Source organism: Aphis gossypii, chromosome 1, assembly GCF_020184175.1.
Source record: "Aphis gossypii isolate Hap1 chromosome 1, ASM2018417v2, whole genome shotgun sequence".
Taxonomy (NCBI): Eukaryota; Metazoa; Arthropoda; class Insecta; order Hemiptera; family Aphididae; genus Aphis; species Aphis gossypii.
In genome coordinates, this window is record NC_065530.1 from 67308101 (window position 1) to 67331469 (window position 23369).

The 23369-nt window shown below is 25.3% G+C and overlaps 2 protein-coding genes across 4 annotated transcripts; one reads left to right on the forward strand and one right to left on the reverse strand.

Annotated features, from left to right (window-relative positions):
• Nucleotides 1-896: 896 nt before the first annotated feature.
• LOC114125046 (intermembrane lipid transfer protein VPS13A-like) lies at nucleotides 897-18550 on the reverse strand. Of its 2 annotated transcripts, none has more exons than XM_027988521.2 (56): nucleotides 18296-18550; nucleotides 18121-18228; nucleotides 17923-18049; nucleotides 17632-17803; nucleotides 17346-17545; nucleotides 17090-17264; nucleotides 16491-16613; nucleotides 16259-16403; nucleotides 15983-16205; nucleotides 15703-15918; nucleotides 15535-15647; nucleotides 15261-15469; nucleotides 15023-15189; nucleotides 13979-14265; nucleotides 13707-13846; nucleotides 12866-13001; nucleotides 12570-12809; nucleotides 12356-12498; nucleotides 12099-12282; nucleotides 11917-12030; nucleotides 11680-11856; nucleotides 11259-11597; nucleotides 10843-11181; nucleotides 10594-10760; nucleotides 10171-10493; nucleotides 9879-10090; nucleotides 9663-9794; nucleotides 9232-9574; nucleotides 9072-9157; nucleotides 8854-9004; nucleotides 8649-8748; nucleotides 8479-8585; nucleotides 8174-8412; nucleotides 7607-7671; nucleotides 7287-7414; nucleotides 7073-7224; nucleotides 6801-7012; nucleotides 6586-6706; nucleotides 6080-6511; nucleotides 5661-6011; nucleotides 5472-5597; nucleotides 5246-5392; nucleotides 4893-5174; nucleotides 4633-4815; nucleotides 4389-4568; nucleotides 4186-4320; nucleotides 3888-4024; nucleotides 3652-3814; nucleotides 2862-3052; nucleotides 2623-2803; nucleotides 2383-2557; nucleotides 2196-2316; nucleotides 2075-2138; nucleotides 1878-2017; nucleotides 1698-1824; nucleotides 897-1609 (listed from the first exon to the last, which is right to left on the reverse strand). In XM_027988521.2, exons 1-56 carry the CDS (start codon nucleotides 18434-18436, stop codon nucleotides 1469-1471), a joined length of 10032 nt encoding a protein of 3343 aa, XP_027844322.2. In that variant the 5' UTR covers nucleotides 18437-18550; the 3' UTR covers nucleotides 897-1468. The 2 variants fall into 2 exon arrangements, with proteins under 2 accessions (XP_027844322.2, XP_050060092.1); XM_050204135.1 differs by having other exon boundaries at nucleotides 12561-12809.
• Nucleotides 18551-19671: 1121 nt separating this feature from the next.
• On the forward strand, nucleotides 19672-23326 carry LOC114125044 (general odorant-binding protein 67). 2 transcript variants are annotated; one of them, XM_027988518.2, is made up of 8 exons: nucleotides 19672-19840; nucleotides 19967-20056; nucleotides 21294-21429; nucleotides 21852-21898; nucleotides 21979-22096; nucleotides 22161-22246; nucleotides 23012-23039; nucleotides 23106-23326. In XM_027988518.2, exons 1-8 carry the CDS (start codon nucleotides 19787-19789, stop codon nucleotides 23192-23194), a joined length of 648 nt encoding a protein of 215 aa, XP_027844319.2. In that variant the 5' UTR covers nucleotides 19672-19786; the 3' UTR covers nucleotides 23195-23326. The 2 variants fall into 2 exon arrangements, with proteins under 2 accessions (XP_027844319.2, XP_050066848.1); XM_050210891.1 differs by having other exon boundaries at nucleotides 21979-22092; nucleotides 22160-22246.
• Nucleotides 23327-23369: the final 43 nt, after the last annotated feature.

A 23369-nucleotide genomic window follows, 5' to 3' on the forward strand; every position in this document is an offset into this window, starting at 1 on the left:
ACCACCCTCGCGCCTTGGACGCGGCGTGGCGACGGCGAGAAGAGAGCGTTGTTGTAGTAATATAAAATAATTATCGTTCCGGGAGGGGACTGAAGCAGGCAGATATCACCAAGTCGACCGGGAAATGAAAACAATATGGCACGTTGGCTGCTGAAAACAATATTGTTTCGCCGGCCGTTTATTTATAGCCGACTAATGTTCTCGGTCGATGAAGACCGCATAATATTGTTTTAATATCAAACATTATACCTAAACTTACCTATATGTCATATTATAATAAAACACATTTTTATTATTATTATTATTATTATTATTATAAGGACACCTTTTCACTGAGGCTTTATATACCTATATGACCGTCTTCGATCAATTATGCAGGTTGCCGCTATGACACTTTCGGAAAGTTATTCAGTTAAAAATACATTACCTGTGATATTATTATACGAGTAGTAGTTGTATGTAATTACATAGTAATATTATTTATATAATATTATCACTTACACGTGCAAATACGATGCAAGACATCGGAGTAGTGAAATTGCCTATATTAAACGCCGTCATTGAGTTCGCTATTGAATACGTGTGCTATCTACTGTCAGCTACAACGGGCACATAATAGATACGATACAGGTGTTGGGATGTGTGAACAGTTCGAAACCGTTCAATGTCCATGAATTTTCGGTTTAATGTGTGCTCTGATTTACGTTAACTATTGTAATTAAATTTAATAAGCCCAAGTACCACGTTGGTGGAATACATGCGTTGGACAAGGTTATTTAATATTACCAACAAAAAATAATCAAACACAAATCAATGCATTGAAAATCATTAAAAACATTTACATCGCTACATTTTAATAAAAAGTACTAGATTAAGGAATAAACAATGTTACCAAGTAGAGAAGAATACTTTATAATTTATTTTATATAATGGGTATGTTATATAATAATATATATTATTATAATATATTTATTTTTGAATCAAGTAAAAACAACCATTTGGAAATAAATTATATCATTTAAAGTAATTTTTAGCTTTTAAATCATAAGATATAGAATACAGATAGGTATGGTTAGTATGGTTTTTCATCAATGCTTTAGTCTTTAATACAAAATAAATAGGATAAATATATTAAACCCGTACATAAAGTTCATCAAGTTTAGGTGGGTAAATTACACACATACATGATTAAGGTTTGACTAGCATCGGTTTTTTTAAAAAAAACATAGGTATCAAAGTATAAGTATGTGTGATTATAGTTTTAATGTTTTATTATACTTTTTAACCAAGTGTATTTTAAAAACAATAGAAGTATACTACTTAGGATTATTCATACCTATATTGTTATTAATCAACAACGATAAACTTTAATATTATTAAATCGTTTTATGTATCTAAGAAATTATTCTAAACTATATTCTAATATAATTTATCTATATGTTTTGATTATTATTATTAGTATTATTATTTAAGAATTGAGAGGTTTATCCTCATATCCTAAAACCATAACTTGTTGAATTTTATTCTTGATCCATTTCAATGTTGTTTTATCGTTGTATTCAATACATTTTTCATCTCCGCGGAAAAAATAACTCGAATGATGTTCATCCTATAACAAAAAAATATAATAATAAATAATAAGTGTTTTAATCACTAAAATTATTATTTAAAAAAATAATGTACTCTTTGTCACTTACTTGCCGAACTTTGAATATTAATTTATTTTCTTCAATTGTTGGTACATCTATAATGTTATCAATATAAATACTCCATTCAATTTCCCATGGTCCTTTAGTGCGGTATTTTTCAACTAAAATTACTCGTCTAAAATAATGTTTAAATTAATAAAAAAAAAATTAATATTAAATTGTACGCACCTTAATGTTATAAGTAAGACTTTTTTCCCCTCTGGGAGGAAACTCACGTGTGCCCAATAACCATCATTTGATAGAGAGCGACTCAACATTTTAAACAAATGTAGACCAACAGCTTCATACATAGAATAGCTTTTCATTCCCTAAAACATTTATTTTATTTTTTAAATATTTAAATAATAATTATTTACACTACAAACCATTGGATTGACGTATCTCGGAATTCGTGCTCGCATCACAACCTCTTCTCCCGATTCAATAATTCTAAAATCACACAATGTATTTTCTCAATAAGTTCGCAAATAATTTAGTTTATAATACCTTTTAACTCCATCATAAGCCATTGACACCTTGTCGGAAACGTTTGATTTTGACAGGACTGCCAGTAAGTTCCGACCGGGACCTCTAAAGAATGATTCTGCAGCACTATCGTCCTCTCCACCTTGATATTTCATGTTAAATGAATTATCATAATGTAATCTATGTAAATAATATGAATTCAACTCACCAATATGAGGTCTTTGTATTGCACCAGACATAGATAACAAAACAGACATTTCTGTTCCTTTGTGGGCAGAAATCATTCGTTCCGGCAATGGTTCCTCAAAATTCCATTTTTCTTCACTTTCAATAGATGTAAATGAACCTTCTTGTACTTCACACATAAAAGGCCCTAAGTGTTCCTGTAAAAATATAATAATACAATAATTGGTGTGAAGTGTTAAATAATGAATAATATTCTGCTTACATCCAAATTTAGTTTTTCAATTTGAATCTCATCAGATTCGTAAATGTTTTCCAATACGTCCAAATTGAAAATAGAAACATGGCATTGTTTTAATAACTGCCGTGCATAATATTTCAATCCATAACTAAACATTGAGTTAAATGAGTCTTTATAAAGTCCTTTTCGTGATAAGCTATTCACACTAAAATAATTAAACGGAGTATTAATATAATTTACAACAAACAATTACCAAATCATACTTGAGATTTACGGCTTTTATATCACTTAAACGGTTCGAATGGCCATCGAGTATATACAAAAGAGCATCTGTTGCAAAACTATTAGAGCTCTTCAGCGAGCTGAGTTCGGGTACTTTAGCCGAAAAACTTAATTGTACATTAAATGGAGAACAATAAAAGTATTCGACAAACACCTTTCCTGATTTTCTCCCCTAAAATATATTCGTTGATTTCGTTAACAATATCATAAAAAAAAACTAATTACATATTATCCAGACTACCGATATCAATAAAGAATTATTTGAACTAGCATAGTATTTTAAGTATTATTTAGAATAACCATTATTTAGCATAATTTTAAAAGTAAATAAAAATATACTAACACAATTTATATTAGCTACATATAGAATCGACAATAATATAACTATTATTATTTTCTTTAAATTGATATCACAAATTGGCAACAAAATTCCGTTAATGAGAAACAAATCAATTAAATTAAATTATTAAAAACAAAAAAATGTCTAATAGACAAATCATAATAATTATTAATTAAATAATAATTGAATGATACAACAATAATAAAAATTTAATTTTATAACCATTATATCATTACCTACGTAAAATTCTTATTCATAATTTTCGATTATATTTTTCTCTCAAACAAAGTTGACTATTGACAATGAATTTTTGAAAGAAAAAATGTGCAAAATCATTAATAATCTAATAAGTCTTTAATTTATACAGATAATCCAGATAATATGTAAGTACCTAAAATAATGTTTACAAATTAAATGCCCTTTATTCTTACCGGTGGTATATTAGGTGCATGAAGTGAACTTACGTCTTGTCTAAATCTTGCATCTAATGGACGATCAAAAATTGCCAAAAATGGTGATAAAGTTTTATGCATACTAACCACAAATGTTCTATCAAGTTGTACAGTAAAATCTTGAAGATTTATATTAAAATATCTTAAATAATTTTAAAAATGTAATTAATATTTTACTTCTGTAATTAATTAGAAATAATAAAAGTTGTACATACTTATAAACATCTAAATTATTAGAAACTGATGTTTTGTTATATGCTATTTCCAAAAATGATTTCTCACAAGATGTCTTACACGCAGAAGTTTGATACAATGCAGTTTTAAATGTACAGTCCGATAACTGATTGTCCAACTATAGAATTATAATAATGTATGTTCATTTCAAATTTAATAAAATAATTATTAATTGTTCTTTTTTTTTATTTATAAATATTAATAGTTTTATAAACACACTACATAGTATATTTTATTTTGAAAACATTCAATTTAAATATAAATTAATTCTATTCATACTTGTATTCTATGAATTTTTAAGGACATAGTAGTCGTTTTTGAAGTCATTTTACATCGGCCCCGTGCGGCAGGATTATACGAACGACTTAGTTGGCCAAAGAACGGTTTTATCATTTGCATTTTATCAAAATCCACCTTTTTAATATAATTAGGTGTTTAAAATGTGTGTTGGAAGTTTGAAATATTGTAAATATTTTTCTTACATGGATATAATCTTTTAAATGTGCTTTTTTATTGTCATTTTTCCACATATCTTCTAACCAACATGCGAGTTCAACTGTAAAAGGTTTCCAAACATTTCCTACTCTCACCATCCATTCAGAAGCTGAATCTGTTAAACTAACATAGGCAATTTCCTCCGTGTGGACACCATGAGAAGTACTCTGAAACATAAAACTTATGAAAAAAACAACTAAACAATTACTTAAAATATTAAGCATATCATACCAGAGATAATCCCAATCCTTTCATGGATACAATTATGTCAATACTAGATTTATTATTTTCAATATTTTTACGCGCTGCTGATGCTGCTTTTTCGTCTTGAGTAAATAGCAATACTCTTTGACCTGAGACGTCAATATAACTAACCCAGTAAACCACAACCTTAGCTTTCTTGGTCTTAGTTAACTAAATCAAATTATTAACCAATCGGAATATTTAAATATTTAAAAAAAAAACCACAATATTTAATCAAAATGTTTTACTTTAGAATGTTGCTCATCAGAATCTGAATTTTCAGTATCGCTTGTATCAGTCGGTTCGAGAGGTTGATTTATAATAAATTTCATTAAATTTAAGTTGTTATTAGAAGTTTCAGGTGGTTTGATTTGACAGAAACTTATTATTTCTTGTCCAAATCCTTCTTTTTCATATTTTGCTACAAAACCTTTAGATTTGTTACTATACACATTCCAGTAAAGAACACGTTCTTCAGTAGGATCATCCCAAGTATATAATATAGATTGATTAGGTCTTAATAATGTTACCTTAATATTATTAAGAAAATAGTTTATTATTTATTTAATGTAATAACTTTAAAGAAAAAATATACACATACTTGACCCAAATTTTTTTGATGAACTTTTAGAATAATTTCATCACACATATTGTCAACTCTTACTGGAGCATCATTTTGACGGAATTTGTGAAAACTTATTAAAAACGGATTTTCACCACCACCTGTTATTTTAACTACAAGAGCTCGCTAAAGAAAAAAAATTATTTTATTAAATCAAGTTATAACTTTATTATTATTATTATATTATTAATGTTATTATTTTTACTCCTTTATCCATTCTAAGAACGGTCTGTTGTTCTTTTGTAATTGAAAAATGTTGTGATCCAGATTTGCTATCACGAAATTTAACAAACATTCTCATTGAATCAGTTTCAGGCCAAAATGGTAATGTCTTCAATAATACAATAATATTATTGTTAAGGTTATTTATTTTGCAAATTTACTTTGGTAATACCTGTCCTTGTAAAATGTCTGTCCATAAATCTGCTTCTTGATTATCCTCCATGAACCGTAAACTTCTGCTAGAACAATTTACTACAGAGAAATTTGGTAAAAATGTAACAATTGTTGTTAAGTGAGGACATAAGTGAGATAAAACTGGCTTCATTAAAATTCTATATTTTTTCTGTCGTTCTTTATCTTTACAAATTACAAGTCCGGGACAGTATACTGTATCCATTGAAAATGCCGAAGACCAATTTGAATGATATGCCCTAAGTTTAATGTATCTTTTTTTTAAGCTTTTGTATGAAAACAAAATTGGTTCTTCAGTGTGTGATTCATACACAATATCTGATCGTGAACCCTGAAATATAAAACAGTATTAATCCACATGTCACACTCAAACATCAGTATAGATAAATTTTAATTTACCCTTAATTGTAATGGTAATCCTGTCTTATTTACAATCCAATATGGCGAATGTATAAAAATACGACAAGAATCTTCATTGGTAATTTTTATTGCGATTTTTAAATGTTTATTACCACCATCTGTATCATGTTCAGTACTCATGTTAACAGTTTTTTCGTTCATATCTTTTCTTAAACTAAAGCTTCCGGACCATGATATACCAAGATATGACGGTACAATTAAATCAGTTTTTAAAACCTTATGTGTAATATTTAACATATAAACATCAATTTTCTCGGAAGCTTCAATATGGTGCTTGAAATTTGGGAAACTAAATTCTATAGCAAACGGGAGAAAATTATGTATAACTACTGGTGGAACTACTCTTAGTGTATAATTCGGAACTGATCTTGAAGCACGGTTAAATACTGGCTCCCCTTCTTCACAAACAACCTAAATATAAATAATATTATGTAACAATAATCAACAAACAATAACAACAAAAGTAATAAATGTCATGTTCTAACCCGAACAGAAAAATTTGGTTGATCATCAGCTTTAGATGTGGCACATACTAATTCTTTTGCACAACTGGTATCTACTGACAAATCTGGCCACCAAACACCACTATCACTAACAAGATAATTCCTAAAAAAATTGTTCCAACAAAATATTATTTAATAAATACAGGCTTATTCATTGTATACATTTTATATATTTATGGTTATATACTATAACTTACTGCAAATTAGCAGGAGATAAGAACAGTTTTGAATGATATGCTAAAGCTATTGGTACGTTAAAAACTGATCCAGCTTCAAGAATTGCCAAAGTACATATTGATTCAAAGGGATTGTCAGACTCTTCTACAACTCCTGAATCCATTTCAAAAGTATCTGTTGCTTCTGTGTGGTTATAATGAATCATCAAAGGATAAGATGTATCATTTTTCAACTAAAACATACATCAGTCATTATAAAGTTATTAAATTAAATTATCAATATAATTGTATACCATGAGAGGTGATCTAATTGTTATTATGTGGCTCAGCTTTTTTGACACTACAGATAACATAATCCAATATCGTGTGTCATTTTTTATTGGAGAAAGAGCATGTAGTTTATTACACGTACGTTTAGGACAAACCACAATCAAATCATCAAAACCTGTACATTTTTATTTTTTTTAAACATATACTTTTTTTTTTAAATAATAAATTAATTTTTACCTTCAACTTTTATGTTGAGTTGATAATCAGTAATTTTCTTGTACATCATTTCACTAGAATTGTCATCAATGTTATCATAATTCTGTTTTTGTGTTAAATTATTTACAAATGTACAATCATTAGACATACTAAAAAATAAAAAATATAATTGAATTAACTATTAGAATTTCAAATTCTTTAAATTGAAATAATTTTATATTATTATCATTTATAAATTAATAATCCATATGTACACAATAATATTTATTAAATATTATGCAATTATATTATATATTTAAAAAAATAATTTCAGTCATAACTTTATATTATTTTTAGCTAACCTTTGTCTTGATATTGAAGATGTTCTAGATCCATCAATTGCTTCTAAGATTTTTTCTAATCCTTTCTGAAATATAAATACCTGGATTAGCAAAATTGTATAAACTAAAACTCAAATAATTTATCCAACTGAAACATGCAATTAAATTATTTGATAAACTTGCTAATAATAATAAGGTGAAAAAAATTTATAATTATTAAATTCTATTGTTTTTCAATAAGTGTATTATATTTTATCATAAGTTTTTTTCAATCATTACCTATTTAGATTATTTCCAATTAAAAAAAAAATAAAATTCAAATTGTAATGACAAAACATGAAGTCTTCTATAATGTGCCTCTATTAAACAAATTTTAAATAATTAAAATAAATAATGATGGTTAAGTTTTAATAGGTAGTTTATAATGAAAATAATTAATTAAATAGCAACTATTTATATTATGAAATCAAAAATACAGGTATAACATAATTATTATTAACATTTATCATTTCAATCTTATTTTTCATTTGTTTAATTATTTTATTTTAATTATCATACATATATAATTAAGTATATATTATTATTTACCTCAGTTTTTTGATATAACATAATAATAGATCTCACTGCTAAGTCATTAACAAGAACAAAACTTTCAGTTGAATCACAATCATCAGTTTTTGGATTATACAATGATTTTATTAGCGTGTCAATAACAGATATATTAGCTGGAGTAAAAGATACTTCAAGCCTTTCTGTTTCAATAATTAAATATGTTGATGTTTCTAATTCTTCAGAATCATGTTCTAAACCTGAATCACTAGATTCACCTTTAAAAAAAAGAATACCAAAATGAACTCAATTTAATTATAATAAATTATTTCTTTAAAAATTACTAATTTTTTTTTTTAAAATCCTTTCTTGAATAATATTTCTGGAATCATGATCAACTACACTTTCGTCACTAGAATCTGAATTTGTTAAGTCATCATCACTAAATTCACTGAAAAAATATATAAATTAAATTTCATATGTTTTAAAATATTATATAGATTGTTTAACATACTCAGAAATTAAATGTGTAACAGCTTTAGCTAATTTATCCATAACTCCAGTGTCTTGGTCTGAATCTGAATCATCGGAGTACCATTTTTCAAGTGAAGTTTCTATACATAATATATTTATTTTTTAAATTATAAATAAAAATCATTTTAGGTTCTTGTATATAGTAGTTATTTAAGAATTAACACTATACTGTCTATACTAATTACCCCTTGACTTCACTGTTTTTCTAATAAATTTCATTTCAGCTTCACTTTCATCATCTGAACTTTCACTCTCACCTTCCACAATTGATTGATGAGATGATTGTATCATTTCACCCAAATCAATCTGTTTTAAATTGAACTTTCCCAAGAAACCCTATAAATTATAAAACATATCTTAGCATGTTTAATAATAATTTTGTCTATTATTGCTGGTTACATACTTTCAATGTAATATTCCAAGGCTCAATAAACGGTTCCCAAACACTCAAATTACAATTATAGTATGAAGATTTTAAATTTAAAATCCCTAGAATAGATAACATAGGTAATAACATAACAAAACATAATAAGATATATCCCTCAAAACTTTGATATACATACCGTTTAAATGAAACTGATCTGACCAATCTTTTACTTGAACCTTTAATGATGATTTTAACATGATCATAGGAATGTCTTCTAAATCTAGTTCTTCTATTTCTAAAGATACATTTATATCTTGTATATAGAGTTCGAGATTTTCTGATTTCACATCCATAGTATCAGAAAACTTTGATTGGAAAAATGAAAATAATGTTCTTTTAGATACCGACTTGTTAGGTACCATATAACCATTAGGTACTATGGACTTTGGAGTCCATAAATCATCATTTTTAAATTCCCAATAAGGTGATCCACCAAAATCAAAATGATCATCATAATTTAATTCAATAAATTCAATGACCTTTAAAACAAAACATTACTTATATTAACTATTTTGTTTTTAAACAGTATTTTAAACAGTATTAAAATATTGAAAAATAAATTCATACATTAAGAATAATATGAACTGTACTAGTTGACAAATGTACATTTAGTGGACTAAAACGAATTAAAATTTCAATTGTATCATGGTCTCCTGATTTTAAAGTTCTTGAAAACTCAATGTCACATGGGTGCAAAACCTATGTATTTCAAAAATATAAATAACACATATCAATAATATATTAATAACATTTTAATACCATAATAATATAAAATATACATACCATCTTCTCAGCTCTTCGTTTTTTTGATGCTGCTAAAATATGAAAATTTGATAATGAACAAACAAGTCGCTCTTCATGTCCTGGATGACGACTATAATCTAAAAGAAACTCTGTTCGACATAAAAGTACTTGATCTCGAATATCTAATTCTTCTATTCCAGGTAGTAATAATGCTATTTCAGGACGACCAAAACGAACAGATATAGTTAAAGCTAAATAGAAATAAAATTATTCATTATTTCATTATTTAGTAAAACTCAATTTATAATAGAATAATTTACTATAATTTTACCTGATTGTTTTTCAATATTCAATTGTTTTTTGTCTACTGATGGCTTTTCGTCTCGGTATTTTCTATGACCATCTATATTAACCATTGGAGATACCAAAATTCCATCAGTATTTTTTCTATTGATTGGTAAAGAGTCAAATACAAATTGTGTTAATTCCATAACAAATGGAACAGAAACATTCAATCTTGTTTTATCCAAATGAATATGAATCGTTCTATCACCTGAATATGTCTTTTCAAAGGACAAATCAAATAATGGTGGAGTTGATACAGATATATGTACTTCATTAGATGAATCCGATGGACCAATAGGTTCAAATATCCTAAAAATAAGCTTAATAATTATTGAAAAGTTTTAAATATTATTATACTATTTATACTATTAAATTATTAATAAATTTATATCATTAAAAAATTACTGACATTTTTTCAGATTTATTATGTCTCCTGGTGTCTTCTAACAAACATCTTTGTACTGTAGTATTTAAAACAATTCTATCGTCTGAAAACATATCTATCTTTATATTTATTTCATCCAAATCAAATCTACATAATGAGTGATTTATATCTCTAATTGGAGAACTTAATATCTGAAACAGTTTTAATTTTAAAATAGTAAAATTATTTATTAATTTATTATTAAAATAAATTAATGTATTGTATATTAATTACTTCATCTGAATTTGCAAAAAGTGCAATTTGGACACTGTCTATAGAAAATTTAAAATCAATTTCATGAATAGAAGTTTCATGGTTGAAAAACACTTGTATTTTTTTTAAATCTTGATCTTCCAAAATCCCAGAAATGTGTGGCATCATCATATGGAATATTTCATCAATGCAATGACCATACTCAAAATTGTCTGCCCAAACTTGTAAAAATGTTGCAAAATCTTTCTGTCCCAGATTAATTAAAACATTATCAATTCCTCCATTCATCCAATACAAAAGTTTGCTTGTAGTATTTCTTTTAATGTTCAAACGGATTCCAAAAGGTTCTACCATTGGTTCCTACAACAAAAATAAAATTGATTCTTTTATTCTATAATTATTTTATATTTATAATATTTAATTATCTATTGAAGTACCTGAGTAATAATTGTTCCATCTAATGTCATAATAGCTCTAGATACATTAATTGCATCCCAATTAACTAAAATATTATCAACAATATCTAAATTGTCATATTCTTTTTTTAATTGCTCTTTAAAAAAGTTTTCCACTGTAAGATCTCCTAAGCTACATAAAATAACATTAGGAGAAGTACAGTTCTGAGGAAATAATATTATAGGTAAATGTAAACATATTGACAGATGTATTTTACTCTTCCATCCATTTCGAAAATCTGGAGTAAACGGGAATAAAACTTTACGTAAACGTCGGCCAAAATCAACAAGCTCTTCAGAAATAATAGGTTCCATGAAATACTATAAATTTAAAATAAAATTATTAAGGCTAAAATTGGTACATATATTAATATTTAATAGTAATTATTTATCGAATACATACTTGAAAATCTAATAAAATACTGCATAAAACTGTTATATGTACTTGTCCTATGTACAACTTAATAGTTCCATCTGATTTTACATCATCTTTCTGTGCTTCAATGTTTGTTTTGTAAAGTCTGGGATTATGCCGCACATATTTGAATTCCATAAACTTATCTTCATCTGTATATAATATCTATAAAACATTTTATTTATAAATTTGAATAGTTTTTAATTTATTGAAATTAAATTTTACCTTAGGATACAAAGTAATTTCGGATAAATCATCAATGCTCATATTCATCACATAAAATCTAAATACCATCCGATCATTTGCTTTAAATGTGCAATCACTTTCTAAGCCACCAATCTAATGTAAAAATGTACGTTAATAAATATTATATAGCTGTTTAGGAACTCACCTTAAAAAAAATTTACCTTAACATCCAAAAATTCTAATCCAGTATCACAAATTAGTATATTACAATTTGAAATTCTAGCAGAATAACTAAACTTTGTTGCTCCTTGCGGTACAGGTGGATCATGGTTAGAAAAACAATTGTTTACATAATTTTGAATATTTTCAGTTGTTAAAGAAGAAAAAATACGTCTGTTGTAAAATCTAAAGAAGATGTATTTTTAAAATAAGATCTAAAAAGTTAATATTATTATTTGCAGAAATTGAAAAAACTCACTTTTGTGTAATATGTTGTAAATATTTGTAAAATGTTATAAATGCAGTCCTATGAAACACAAATGATAATTGATTTAAATCTAATACAAGAGATTTTTCTACACTGTGGAAATGACTTTTGAAATCAGGACAATCAGCTTTTACCTAAAAATAAATGTATTCAATTGTAGGATTTTATACCTAAAAGAATTATACATAAAAAAAACCTTTAATACTTTTCTGTAAAGTAAATTAATAGATTCTTGTACTAAACAATTGGATGTTATTGAAAATAATTGAACAAATTCACCACTTTTGCAAACATGTTGTAAATCAGATAAAATAATTGATCCGATTGACATTTGTACAGCTGGTCCATACTCCATAATTGCCAAATCACAACAAAAACGTTTAAATGTCAAATTCAAAAAAGAATTTTCTATTTTATCGTTTGAATAATGAAAATTAATAGAAATCTAAAAAAAAGAAAATATAAAAAAAGGATTCAACATTTTAATTTTAAAATATCTACTTCTCCCATGACACATCTAAAAAGAGATGTTATAGTATTATTTGGAGACACATTGTCATCAAAGCCTGGTAAATCAACTGTACGGGCCCAAAGTTCAGCGAACTCTTCATCACTAATTTCTGATGACACAATACTTCTATAAAAATAATAATCAATTTTAATTACCTATTCATTCATAATAAAAACAATTCTGATGTAAAAAAATAAAAATCAGTAATTAAGTTATTCAATTTTTATCTACATGCCATTAAATTATATTTTATATTTATAAATATTGAATCAAATTTTTTAAAAATCAATGAAGTATTAAAATACAATAAACTAAAGAGTGGATTAAGAGGACTTTATGTCTGTCTTGCACATGCATAACATAGTAAACCTACATATCGGATGCTTAATTCTTACTACAGATTATATTTTATTTAAAATTAATGTTAGACAAAATAAATATATTATCAAATTTGTAATAGAAAATATAATCTGTACTTATAAAAAGAGTTTTTTTTTTCATATTTTTTATTTCATACTGAGCTATGTGATTTTTGAATAATTTCAAATTCATATAACTCTCAGTAATAAAATTAAATATATAGTCAATCTAATAAATTTCAAGTAGGTATATTATTATTAGGAATGTGTTATAATATTACTATTACATATTATTATACATTTATACATATATAATTTATATTACATTTATCTATATACCTACTAGCCATATGTATGATCATTGAACACCTATTCTTTTATAAAAGATTAAGTAAAAATCATAACTTAATGTCTTAATAAACTACTGTTTAGTAAAAAAATGTTTAATTTGCATGATATTTTTATTACTTGCCTTTTGTCTACAGCCTTAAATGCTTTTTTTACTTCAGCTCTTTCCTCAGTTGATCTAGTACTAATGCCTTTAAATTTTTGATACAATGCCAATGTAGATTTCAATTCTTGTAATTCGTCTGTATTTTGATGCAAATTTATCTGTATAATCAGATTAATTTTTTTTTAAACATAATTCTTTATTAATCAATATGTTAAATTGAACAATAAGTTTATTTGATGAATATAATATAGTACTATTGCAATGTTTAATTAGATATTTAGATCACTAACCATGTCTAATGCATAAACTTCATCATCATCACTATAACGTTTTTTTAATGTTGCTGAAGAAACATGGTTTGTAGGTATTGGTGTATTTTCAATGAAGTCTAAGATGGAGTTAACTTTTTGATCAGATAAGTTGAACCTTACACTTTGTACAGATATATTAATTTTTCTTTTTGCTAATTGTTTGTATTCTGGTCTTATGCTATTAGATATGACAATTTGTGTAACAGTCTTTCCCAAAAGGTGTAATGATGAATCCATTTGATTTTTTAAACTTCTCCAATCGTTTTCTAAAAATTACAATACATATACACACTCATATTAATATACAGTGAAACCTCTATTAATGGACACCCATCAATAGTGTACCCTTCTCAGTAGTAGGCACTTTTAAATTCCCCGGCAAAAATGTATACACATAATAAGAGTTATAATCTCTTAGTAGTAGATAGTAGTAGACACTCCTAATAGTTCTCATAAATGGACACAATATCTACATGTACATATCGAAAATGTTTAAGTAATAACCATACTATATTTATTTATGTAATACAAGTTAATATACAATCCAACGTTTGAAGAATTTTAAAAAACCATAAATAATTTTAAAACATATTTTAAAAATAAAGAAGATAATATCACATTATCAATGATAGACAATTTGCAAATTTATTGTGAAGATCAAAAAAAATTTACACAAAAAAAGATGACAAATTTTTTTAATTTTACATAAACATCAAACATTTTTATATCCACTTTTTAATACATACATATTAAATATGTATGTAATAAATAATAAATTAATACTTCAATGTATATGTATAACTGATTCTCTATAGTGTCTCCCTATAGTGGACATTTTTTAATTGCTCATGGCTCTCCACTATAAAGAGGTCTCACTGTAACCTGATTTTAATAACTTAATCATAATATGTAAAACATTTAAAAGTATAATTATTAACATATGAGTTTTAAAATTATGTACTTTACTAAAAGGTTTGTAGTAAACCTTTGTTTGTAGATACCTAATTAAATAAAAATATTAACCTGAATTACAAAATATTAATTGAAACCCATCAATATCAATATGGTATCGATCATATAATTTTTCTTCCATTTCCATTTGTGTGACGTCGTCTAAACAAATGGTTTCTGGTTGTAAGTCGCTTTTGATTTTAAATCCACCAAAATCAATCACCATTATATTTTCACCCCTACCATAGAATACAGTATCATTAAAAATAAGTATAATTAATTTCAAATTTTAAATTAAAATATTACATACTTTTGAATGGAGCCAAATTCTGGAATTACAACATATGGTAATTGAAGATCAATGTTCAATAGAATTTTTCTAAACTTGGATTCCGGTCTGTTTGAATTAAATAGTTTAACACATTTTTTAGAAATTATCTGAGAACATTTTTCAATAGCAGATTCAATGTTTATTTTTTGATTATAGTAAAAGAAGCTAAGTAATGCAGATATGGCAAACTATAAAATAAATAAAAATTTAGACAATTTTTATAAAAATAATACACTTTTAATTAAAAACCTACTTCATGATAAATAACTTCCATTGATTCTGATGTAATATTCAATCCATAATCTGCTTCTGAATTGAGTGGATTTTTTTCAAAGTCAATACTCAAAAAATATTTTGATGAATTTCCTAGTAAATGCACACATATAATAATATATTTTAAATTTAATTACAAAATATTTACCTCTCATTGCACATGTATCAATTATTGGAACCAGACTATACTCAACAGAAGCTTCAACATTTATACTCTCAATTCTCATTGATATTTTATATGCTTTAGCAGATGGTCTAGTTTCAAGACTACTCATTAAATGGCCAATTGTGATTACCATTAATTCATTAGAGCCACTAATTAAACTAACTAAACAGTTAGCTATAGTTAAATTTATCTTGTGTTCTAAACAAATTAATTTATATTATTATACAAAATAATAAATAATAATTATAATGTACCTACATACCTATGTATTGTTTAGGTTTATCATGTTTAGGAGTTTCTGATCCCCCAGTTTTATACAATAGATCATTAAGCCGATCTTTTTCTGATTGACTAAGTAAATTCCAAAATGTTTTAGATTTATCAGATGTTAAACATAGACGATACCTGGGCTTAGCATTAATTGGACCCCACCATTTTGGCTGAGATTCTTGAATAGTAACACTTTCTGGATTCTCTTCACAAAGCTATTTAAAGTACATTTAATACAACTTCTTGTAAATACAATTTAATATCTAACCTCAATTTTAGCATGTTCTCTTGCTAAAACTAAATTGAAAATATCCAATTCATCTTCTAGCATTTGCAAATCTATTTTTAATTCAGTATCATTTGGATTTAAAAGAACTTTTTTAAACACATTGATGTAACTTTTATAATTTTTCCTGAAACACACATTAATAAATTATTTAGGTATATTTATAAAAATATAATTTTATTTTAATTATTCATTTATTTAAATGAATATTTACCTATGCTTTTTAATTTTGTTCCACAGTAATGTAACTCTTTGTCGTACAACACATTTATAAGCGTAGATCCACAAACTTTTATTATCTTTTAGGTCAGTATTAGGGCGAACATCCCGATATAACCTATAGTAGATATGAGAAACCAATTAAATTAAATAAAATTATGATGTTTTCAGTTTATAATCTATAATCTACTAAAACTTATAACACATTTTTTATTTACTATAAATATAATGTATTCACTTTATAGATTGTAAATACATTATATTTTATTCCATAATATACATTGTTAGATTATCTGCTTACCATCATCTTTATTATTAGGTACTTATTTTAATACATTATTCTATTACACATACTACTATTTTTGTTCGATATAACTAACTATATTTAATTTACCTATGTATATTTATTTGATCAATTGGGCCTACGTCTGTTTAATTCAAATAGATATATATTATTATATTACCTACTGCATTTAGACTTAATGAATTATAATTTCTAAAAGAATTGTTGAAATAAATAGCTAAGTAATCAAATTATAAATTTGATAAGTACCTATTTCATATTTTAAATTTATGTATTATAAATTAATTAACCTATTAATCTCTGCTAATTTCATAAACTCTGCGGTTTCCATCAGTGCTACAAATTGCTTCCTAGACATTTGTAAAGCTGCATCTTGAAGAACAAAATCAACCAGTAATTTAGGAACTCTGACTTCGTTTGACTTGTTGACAATAATTTTTATTTTTAAAACGACTGGTTTCAATACTGCTCAAACAAAAATTAATGAAGATAATTAAATATGCAAATATCATAGGTATCTAGTGACTATGAATATGAAATACTCACTAAATTCCAAAGGTTCTTCATTCATGTTAAAGTTTTTAAGTCCTGATCGCATTATATCTTGCCAATCTGATACCATAGTTTTATTAGTATACAATAAAGTTGAACACATCGTATTACAATAAAACGAAGCAGAATCAATTTTGACGATTTGATACACAGAAGTCTGCCCATGTTGCTGTGATAAAATTGGCTTCCATTTACTGAAATTAAAAAATAGTAACTTTTAAATCAAATCATTAAGTTTATATTTTTCAATAAAATATAATGAAAGTAGGTAATTTATAACCTGTTGGTTGTTTCTAGTGAAATTGATTGTATACATAGGCCTAGAGCTCTTGGTGAATCTTTATTAGTCACTGAATCTTCAAATCGAATATGAACACCTCTGATATATATTTGCAAATTATTCATAACAGTTGTTATAAGAGTTTCAAGAAATCCGCCATTTTCTATCGAACCTAATTATTTATATATAATATATATATATATATATTGATAAAATTAAATTTTTCAAAATTATAAAATATTATTTATCTATTTCTAATTATTAGAGTCTTAATTTGATACGCATACTAACCATTTCCAAATATTGATAAATTATCTATACTTTCTAAAATTCGTTTTTTTGCAGCTCTTGCTAAACGTTTTTCCAATTCAGTATCCCATTCTCTATCGATAACTTGCCCAGCGACTATGAATATTTCCTAAAATTAGATAATTTAAATATAATTAATTGGTAAAAGTATGAATTTATACTTAAATTATAATTAAATACTTCGATTTTTATAACTACTGGTTGGCTTGAAAGTCCATTCCATGGTATGTTCACATTGAATTTTCCTATTGATCCAGCTTTCACTTCTATAGGTAGTCCAAACTCATACTAAAATCAAAAACGATCATAATATTTTTTATTTAAATACCTATCAATAAATGTAAATTATCCTTACCAAAGCTTCAGTTTTTAACTTCAAATTTGATAGAAAAACATTCCCTCCGAATATGCCTACATTTAAGTTTTCTAAGTCCAAGTCTTCTATATACTTGCCCAAGTATCTGTTCAGTAACGATGCAACAATACCCTCAAACATGGTTGAAGGATTTTTGCATATAATGCAGTTTAATTTATTTTTTCATATACCTACATATTATATTTAAATGATTGTGAGTGAAAAGTTCCGTATGGAAACAGGACTGATGCATGTAGTGAACCCTAGCGAGAAGCTTTGAAAGTTCGAACATTATTGATCCGTTCAAACACGTGGGAACGGGCGCGTTGACGTCATTCGAAACTAATATATAGCTAATATAGAAAATTTAAAAATACAATAATAAATCTGCTAAAAATACATAAAAATTGTATAGGTACTTTATTATAAATACAATGATAGTTAATATTTACGCGTTTAATTAATAAGTGTTAATTATAATAACCTTAAAGTTTAATCAACAAGTTAAAATTATTGAAATATTAGAAAATAAATTTGTATTTAATGATTATTTATTAAATAACATTCATCATTTAATCATTACTCATTAGAAAAAATATTTATTTTAATCAAAAAAATTAACTGTACAGATTGAAAAAATAATGATTATATTTTAATTGAGTTTTGAAATAGGTACCTATATAATTAGGATAACAAAACATTTGGTTACCTAAATGATTTATATTTTATTTAACAAAAATATTATGTTCCATTTGTGGCATTTAAACATTTAAAAAACATTGTAATTATTTTTGAATGATTTTGATAAAATAACTCATAAGTAATAAAAGACGCTTACACATTTTTTACTTTTAATGATCAAATAAAATGTATATGACAAATAAATCAATCAGAAAAAATCGATAGAAACTACCTATACGTTTATTTTTTACCTCTTCATTTTTTTTCTGAAACATTAATAAAACTGCAGTGATGTTATTTATAATTATTGAGGACCAATTTAACATCCTACAACCTTGGTGCACATTGTACAAGTAACATCAATATTAATTCATATTAAAATAATATGAGTATGTCATCGACAATTACGGGTTAAAATACATAATTACAAAATACTATAGAACATCATTTAAGCTTTCCAACAATAGCTGTATGTTTACTTGTTAATTGTTGTAGCCTAATAGCCTATAAGCTATGTTGTAGCTCAAAATAAGTATGTGCTTTCTAGTTTCCTGTAGTTAACCTTAACAATGAATACACGTTACACAATTACTTATTCAAACAATTGTCCTGGGCCTTGATAAAGATTTAATAACTATAATAATTTAGTATACCTATATGGTCTGTATTGTTATTTTTTACATAAAACACAACAATTTTATTTAAGAGCAACAGAATAATAAAATCTTTACTAGTGTTCAGTTTAGAAGTTTTAACTTCTAGTTGTCACTTCTAAATAAAACTTAATGAGATTTTAATTTAACGATTAAAATGCAAAAAGTGGTTTTTCTATGTATTTTTGCGATCATCTGCCAAACAGTATTTGTAAGTGTGTTAAAACTTATTTACTTATAAATAAAACAAAATATGAAATAAAATAAAAAATTAATTAAGTATAAAATACAAAAGTAATAAAAAAAATATCTCATAAGTTCGTGGTTTTTTTTATAGACTGTTGGATTCGAGAGAACATGGATTTTACGCCAAAAACGAATGACAAATGATAATGAATGCCGAGCTCTCTTTCCAAGCCCGGAAAAGGTATATAATATGTATACATAATAAATATTGATAAAAAGTAAAATCTACCTTTTTTGTAGAATGTATGATCTTAACTAATAAACTAAATATACTATAGGTATAGGTACTAATCTCTGAACATTTTTAATATTTTTTTTTTTTTGTTCACAATTGTGTAACCAAAAGGGTAGCCAACAATTTATCACAAAATACTCAATTTAAAATCTAATACCTATTTTAATATATTCGCTGATTCACAATGATAAATTATCATAAATAAATAAAACTACCTTTAGTTTTAGGTATAATAATGCTACTCCTTCTCACCACTTATTATATGTTTATCATAATATTATATAGCCTACCTATTATAGAGCAATAGAACCATATTATTTGAACTTTGGTGGTATTTTTGCCCGGTTGATTAAGGTCTATTTTAAATTATAAATTAAAATATTATATGCACAAAAAATTTTTTATTTTTATCATAGGGAATTTATTTCTTTTGTGACATAGAGTTAAAAACTTCACGACACTTAAGTATTTTAAAATAATGGCGGGGTTGTCGGGAATTGAAAATTAAATATTAGTGTAAGATTAATAGATTTAGGTACCTAAGTGATGAAATAGTGAGATAATCTGAAATTGAAATTTTAATTTTGTAGTAACTTTACTAAAAAAATATTTTGAAATTATTTATTATTATAATTATTGAAATTACAGAGAATACAAGTTCGGTCAATATAAATAGATATAGATAGCTTATATAAGTATTAAGTATAGCTATTATAGTTACACTTAAAATTTTTAATTTTTATTATAAGTACAATTAAAAATATCTACACTAGGTAGGTATAGTAGGTACCTATAACCTATATATTCCATAAAACTCAATACAAGTATCGTAATTTGTATTCGTAGATATCGATAGCTCTAAATAGAAATCTATAGTTGGCTAGATAGTAGGTGGGTAATTAAAATGGTTATATTGCAAATTATCTAAATTTATCATGTTTATAACGTGGGTACCTACTACCTAATGAACAATAATATAATTTATTAATCGTGTGCAGCTATTAGCTAATTTGACAGTATGATACAGGTAGGTACATAATATAGGTATTTCTATTTCAAATATTTTGAAGGTAAATAATAATAAAAAAAAAATGTGAAAATATCTATACCTAACCAATTAGATATTTAAAAATAATTTTATTATACATAAAGGTGTATTTTTACTTATATTATATCTAAACAGAAATTACCTACATGTTGTCAAATGCCAAATATATTACCTGGTTTGGACAATGCTTGGGAAGTATGCTTTGAAAAGTTCAAACAATTCAAGGATAAACATGCAACAAAAGAATACAAGGAAATGGTACACGAAAATGGTGATTAGAAATTGATATTTGATATTTACTTCATTCATGACTTAAGTATTTAACAACTCATCAATGCAGTAGTGCTATACAGTGTCAAACTACTCTATTATTCTAGCTTTAATAAAAATTATGTTTTACCTAGGTACATTAAATTTTTTTTAAAAATACAACTAAATTAAGGTAACTACTATCTACTATATCATCATAAATCCTTAATAAGTTATAAATTTATAACAAATCAATTATGTGACGTACCTAATAAAGATAGATACCACTTAGTTTTGCTTTTAAATGAAAAAGTAGTTAGGTACTTGCCTTTAAAAATCTGTATTGGATATAGATAAATGTATTTATATATGTTCACTAGTACTCTTTTATTATGTCTATTGAATATGTATTTAAAAATGATCATGACAATTTAAAAATTATAGAGCCACCATGTCTTTTTCAATGTGTTTTCATGCAATCTGGATTAACTGTAAGTCTAAAATAAATATAATATATATTAAAAATTAAAATATATGAAAAAATATTAAAAATTATAATTTTATGCTATAGACTAGCGATGGCAAAGTCAATGAAGATGCTGTCATAAAAAAAATGGCGGAAGGAATGGACAATGATGAAAAATGGAAGTCTATATGGCGAAATACTTTCAATAAATGCTTAAATGATGGTGAATTAATATAAATGGTAATAAGTGGATATCAATAATTAAAATGTAAATATTTTGATTGTAGTCAAACAAGAAGATAAAGAACAAATTAAAGTAATGAATACTCCAACAGGAAGATTGATGAAGTGTTTCTTAAGAGATCTTTACATGGTAACATTTTTATTTTTTGTTAATCCATTTAATAATGATAAAACAATGTTATGTTGACTACTTTATATTAGAGGAATTAAATCTAGTGATATTTTTTAGTTTTAATATTTTTTCTATTACAAAAACTATTTTAACTCAAATTTTCATATTATATATAATCATGAACAAATGCTGTTAAAATTATAATTATCAATATAGTTGAATAGACTATAGAAAATAAAGGAATAGGTCTAAAATGTATTAGGAATATCAAAATTTGACTCAATGTGCTTATACAGCATATAAATAAATGGGTAAAAAACTGAAAAACATTTGAACATAAAATGCATTTATGCTTATTTTACATGAAATAATTACAGTAAATTACCATGGTATTTACAATATTAGGCAAAAGGTATAAACAATATAGTATAATACATTGTATATAGCATATTATACATAATTCTTAAAATAGGTCAAACAATACGTATTAAAAAAGGTACAATAATAATTTTAGAGCCTCTAACCTAACATCTAAATTAAGAGATTTATTAAATCTAAAAAAATGTCTGTCCAATAAGAAATACATTCATCACTTCGTTCAGAATCTAAAAAAGTATATAATATATACATATTTAATATAATATATATGTATGTATGTATTTATTATATGTATAATAAATTAAACATGACGTATTGGTCTATCTTTTGCTTTTTGTGAATAGCAAACACCATACACAAATAAAATATGTGAATTTACTTATACTAATTTGTTTATTATTTCAGAACTGTCCGAAAAATGTATGGGTTGAAAGTAAGTAGAGTTAAAAAACTTCCTAACTATTATTATATTAATACAATTATTTTATAATTTTAACAGATTCAGAATGCTCGAATTTGAAGGATTTGGTGGAAAAATGTCCGAAATTGCCCCCTCCAGTTTTCCAATCACCACCTAAATTAATTTAATTTAGAAAATAAATCATTTATAGTAGTAAGGTACTTTTTAGAAATTAAAAAATACTTACTACATTGTGTTGAATAATATAGATTAATGGTTTTGAAATTAAAAATAAATAATGAACACTAGAATTTAAAAAACTGGTTTTTATTTTTAATTCTGTAGAATAACTTGAATTTATGT

Coding starts and splice junctions, on each gene's coding strand:
- LOC114125044 (XM_027988518.2), top strand. CDS start 19,787: ATGCAAAAAGTGGTTTTTCTATGTATTTTTGCGATCATCTGCCAAACA. Junction 19,841..19,966: donor TCATCTGCCAAACAGTATTT/GTAAGTGTGTTA, acceptor TTTTTTTTATAG/ACTGTTGGATTCGAGAGAAC. Junction 22,247..23,011: donor TCTTAAGAGATCTTTACATG/GTAACATTTTTA, acceptor TTATTATTTCAG/AACTGTCCGAAAAATGTATG.
- LOC114125046 (XM_050204135.1), bottom strand. CDS start 18,436: ATGTTTGAGGGTATTGTTGCATCGTTACTGAACAGATACTTGGGCAAG. Junction 6,512..6,585: donor AACCAAATTTTTCTGTTCGG/GTTAGAACATGA, acceptor ATTTATATTTAG/GTTGTTTGTGAAGAAGGGGA. Junction 4,321..4,388: donor ATTTAAAAGATTATATCCAT/GTAAGAAAAATA, acceptor TATATTAAAAAG/GTGGATTTTGATAAAATGCA.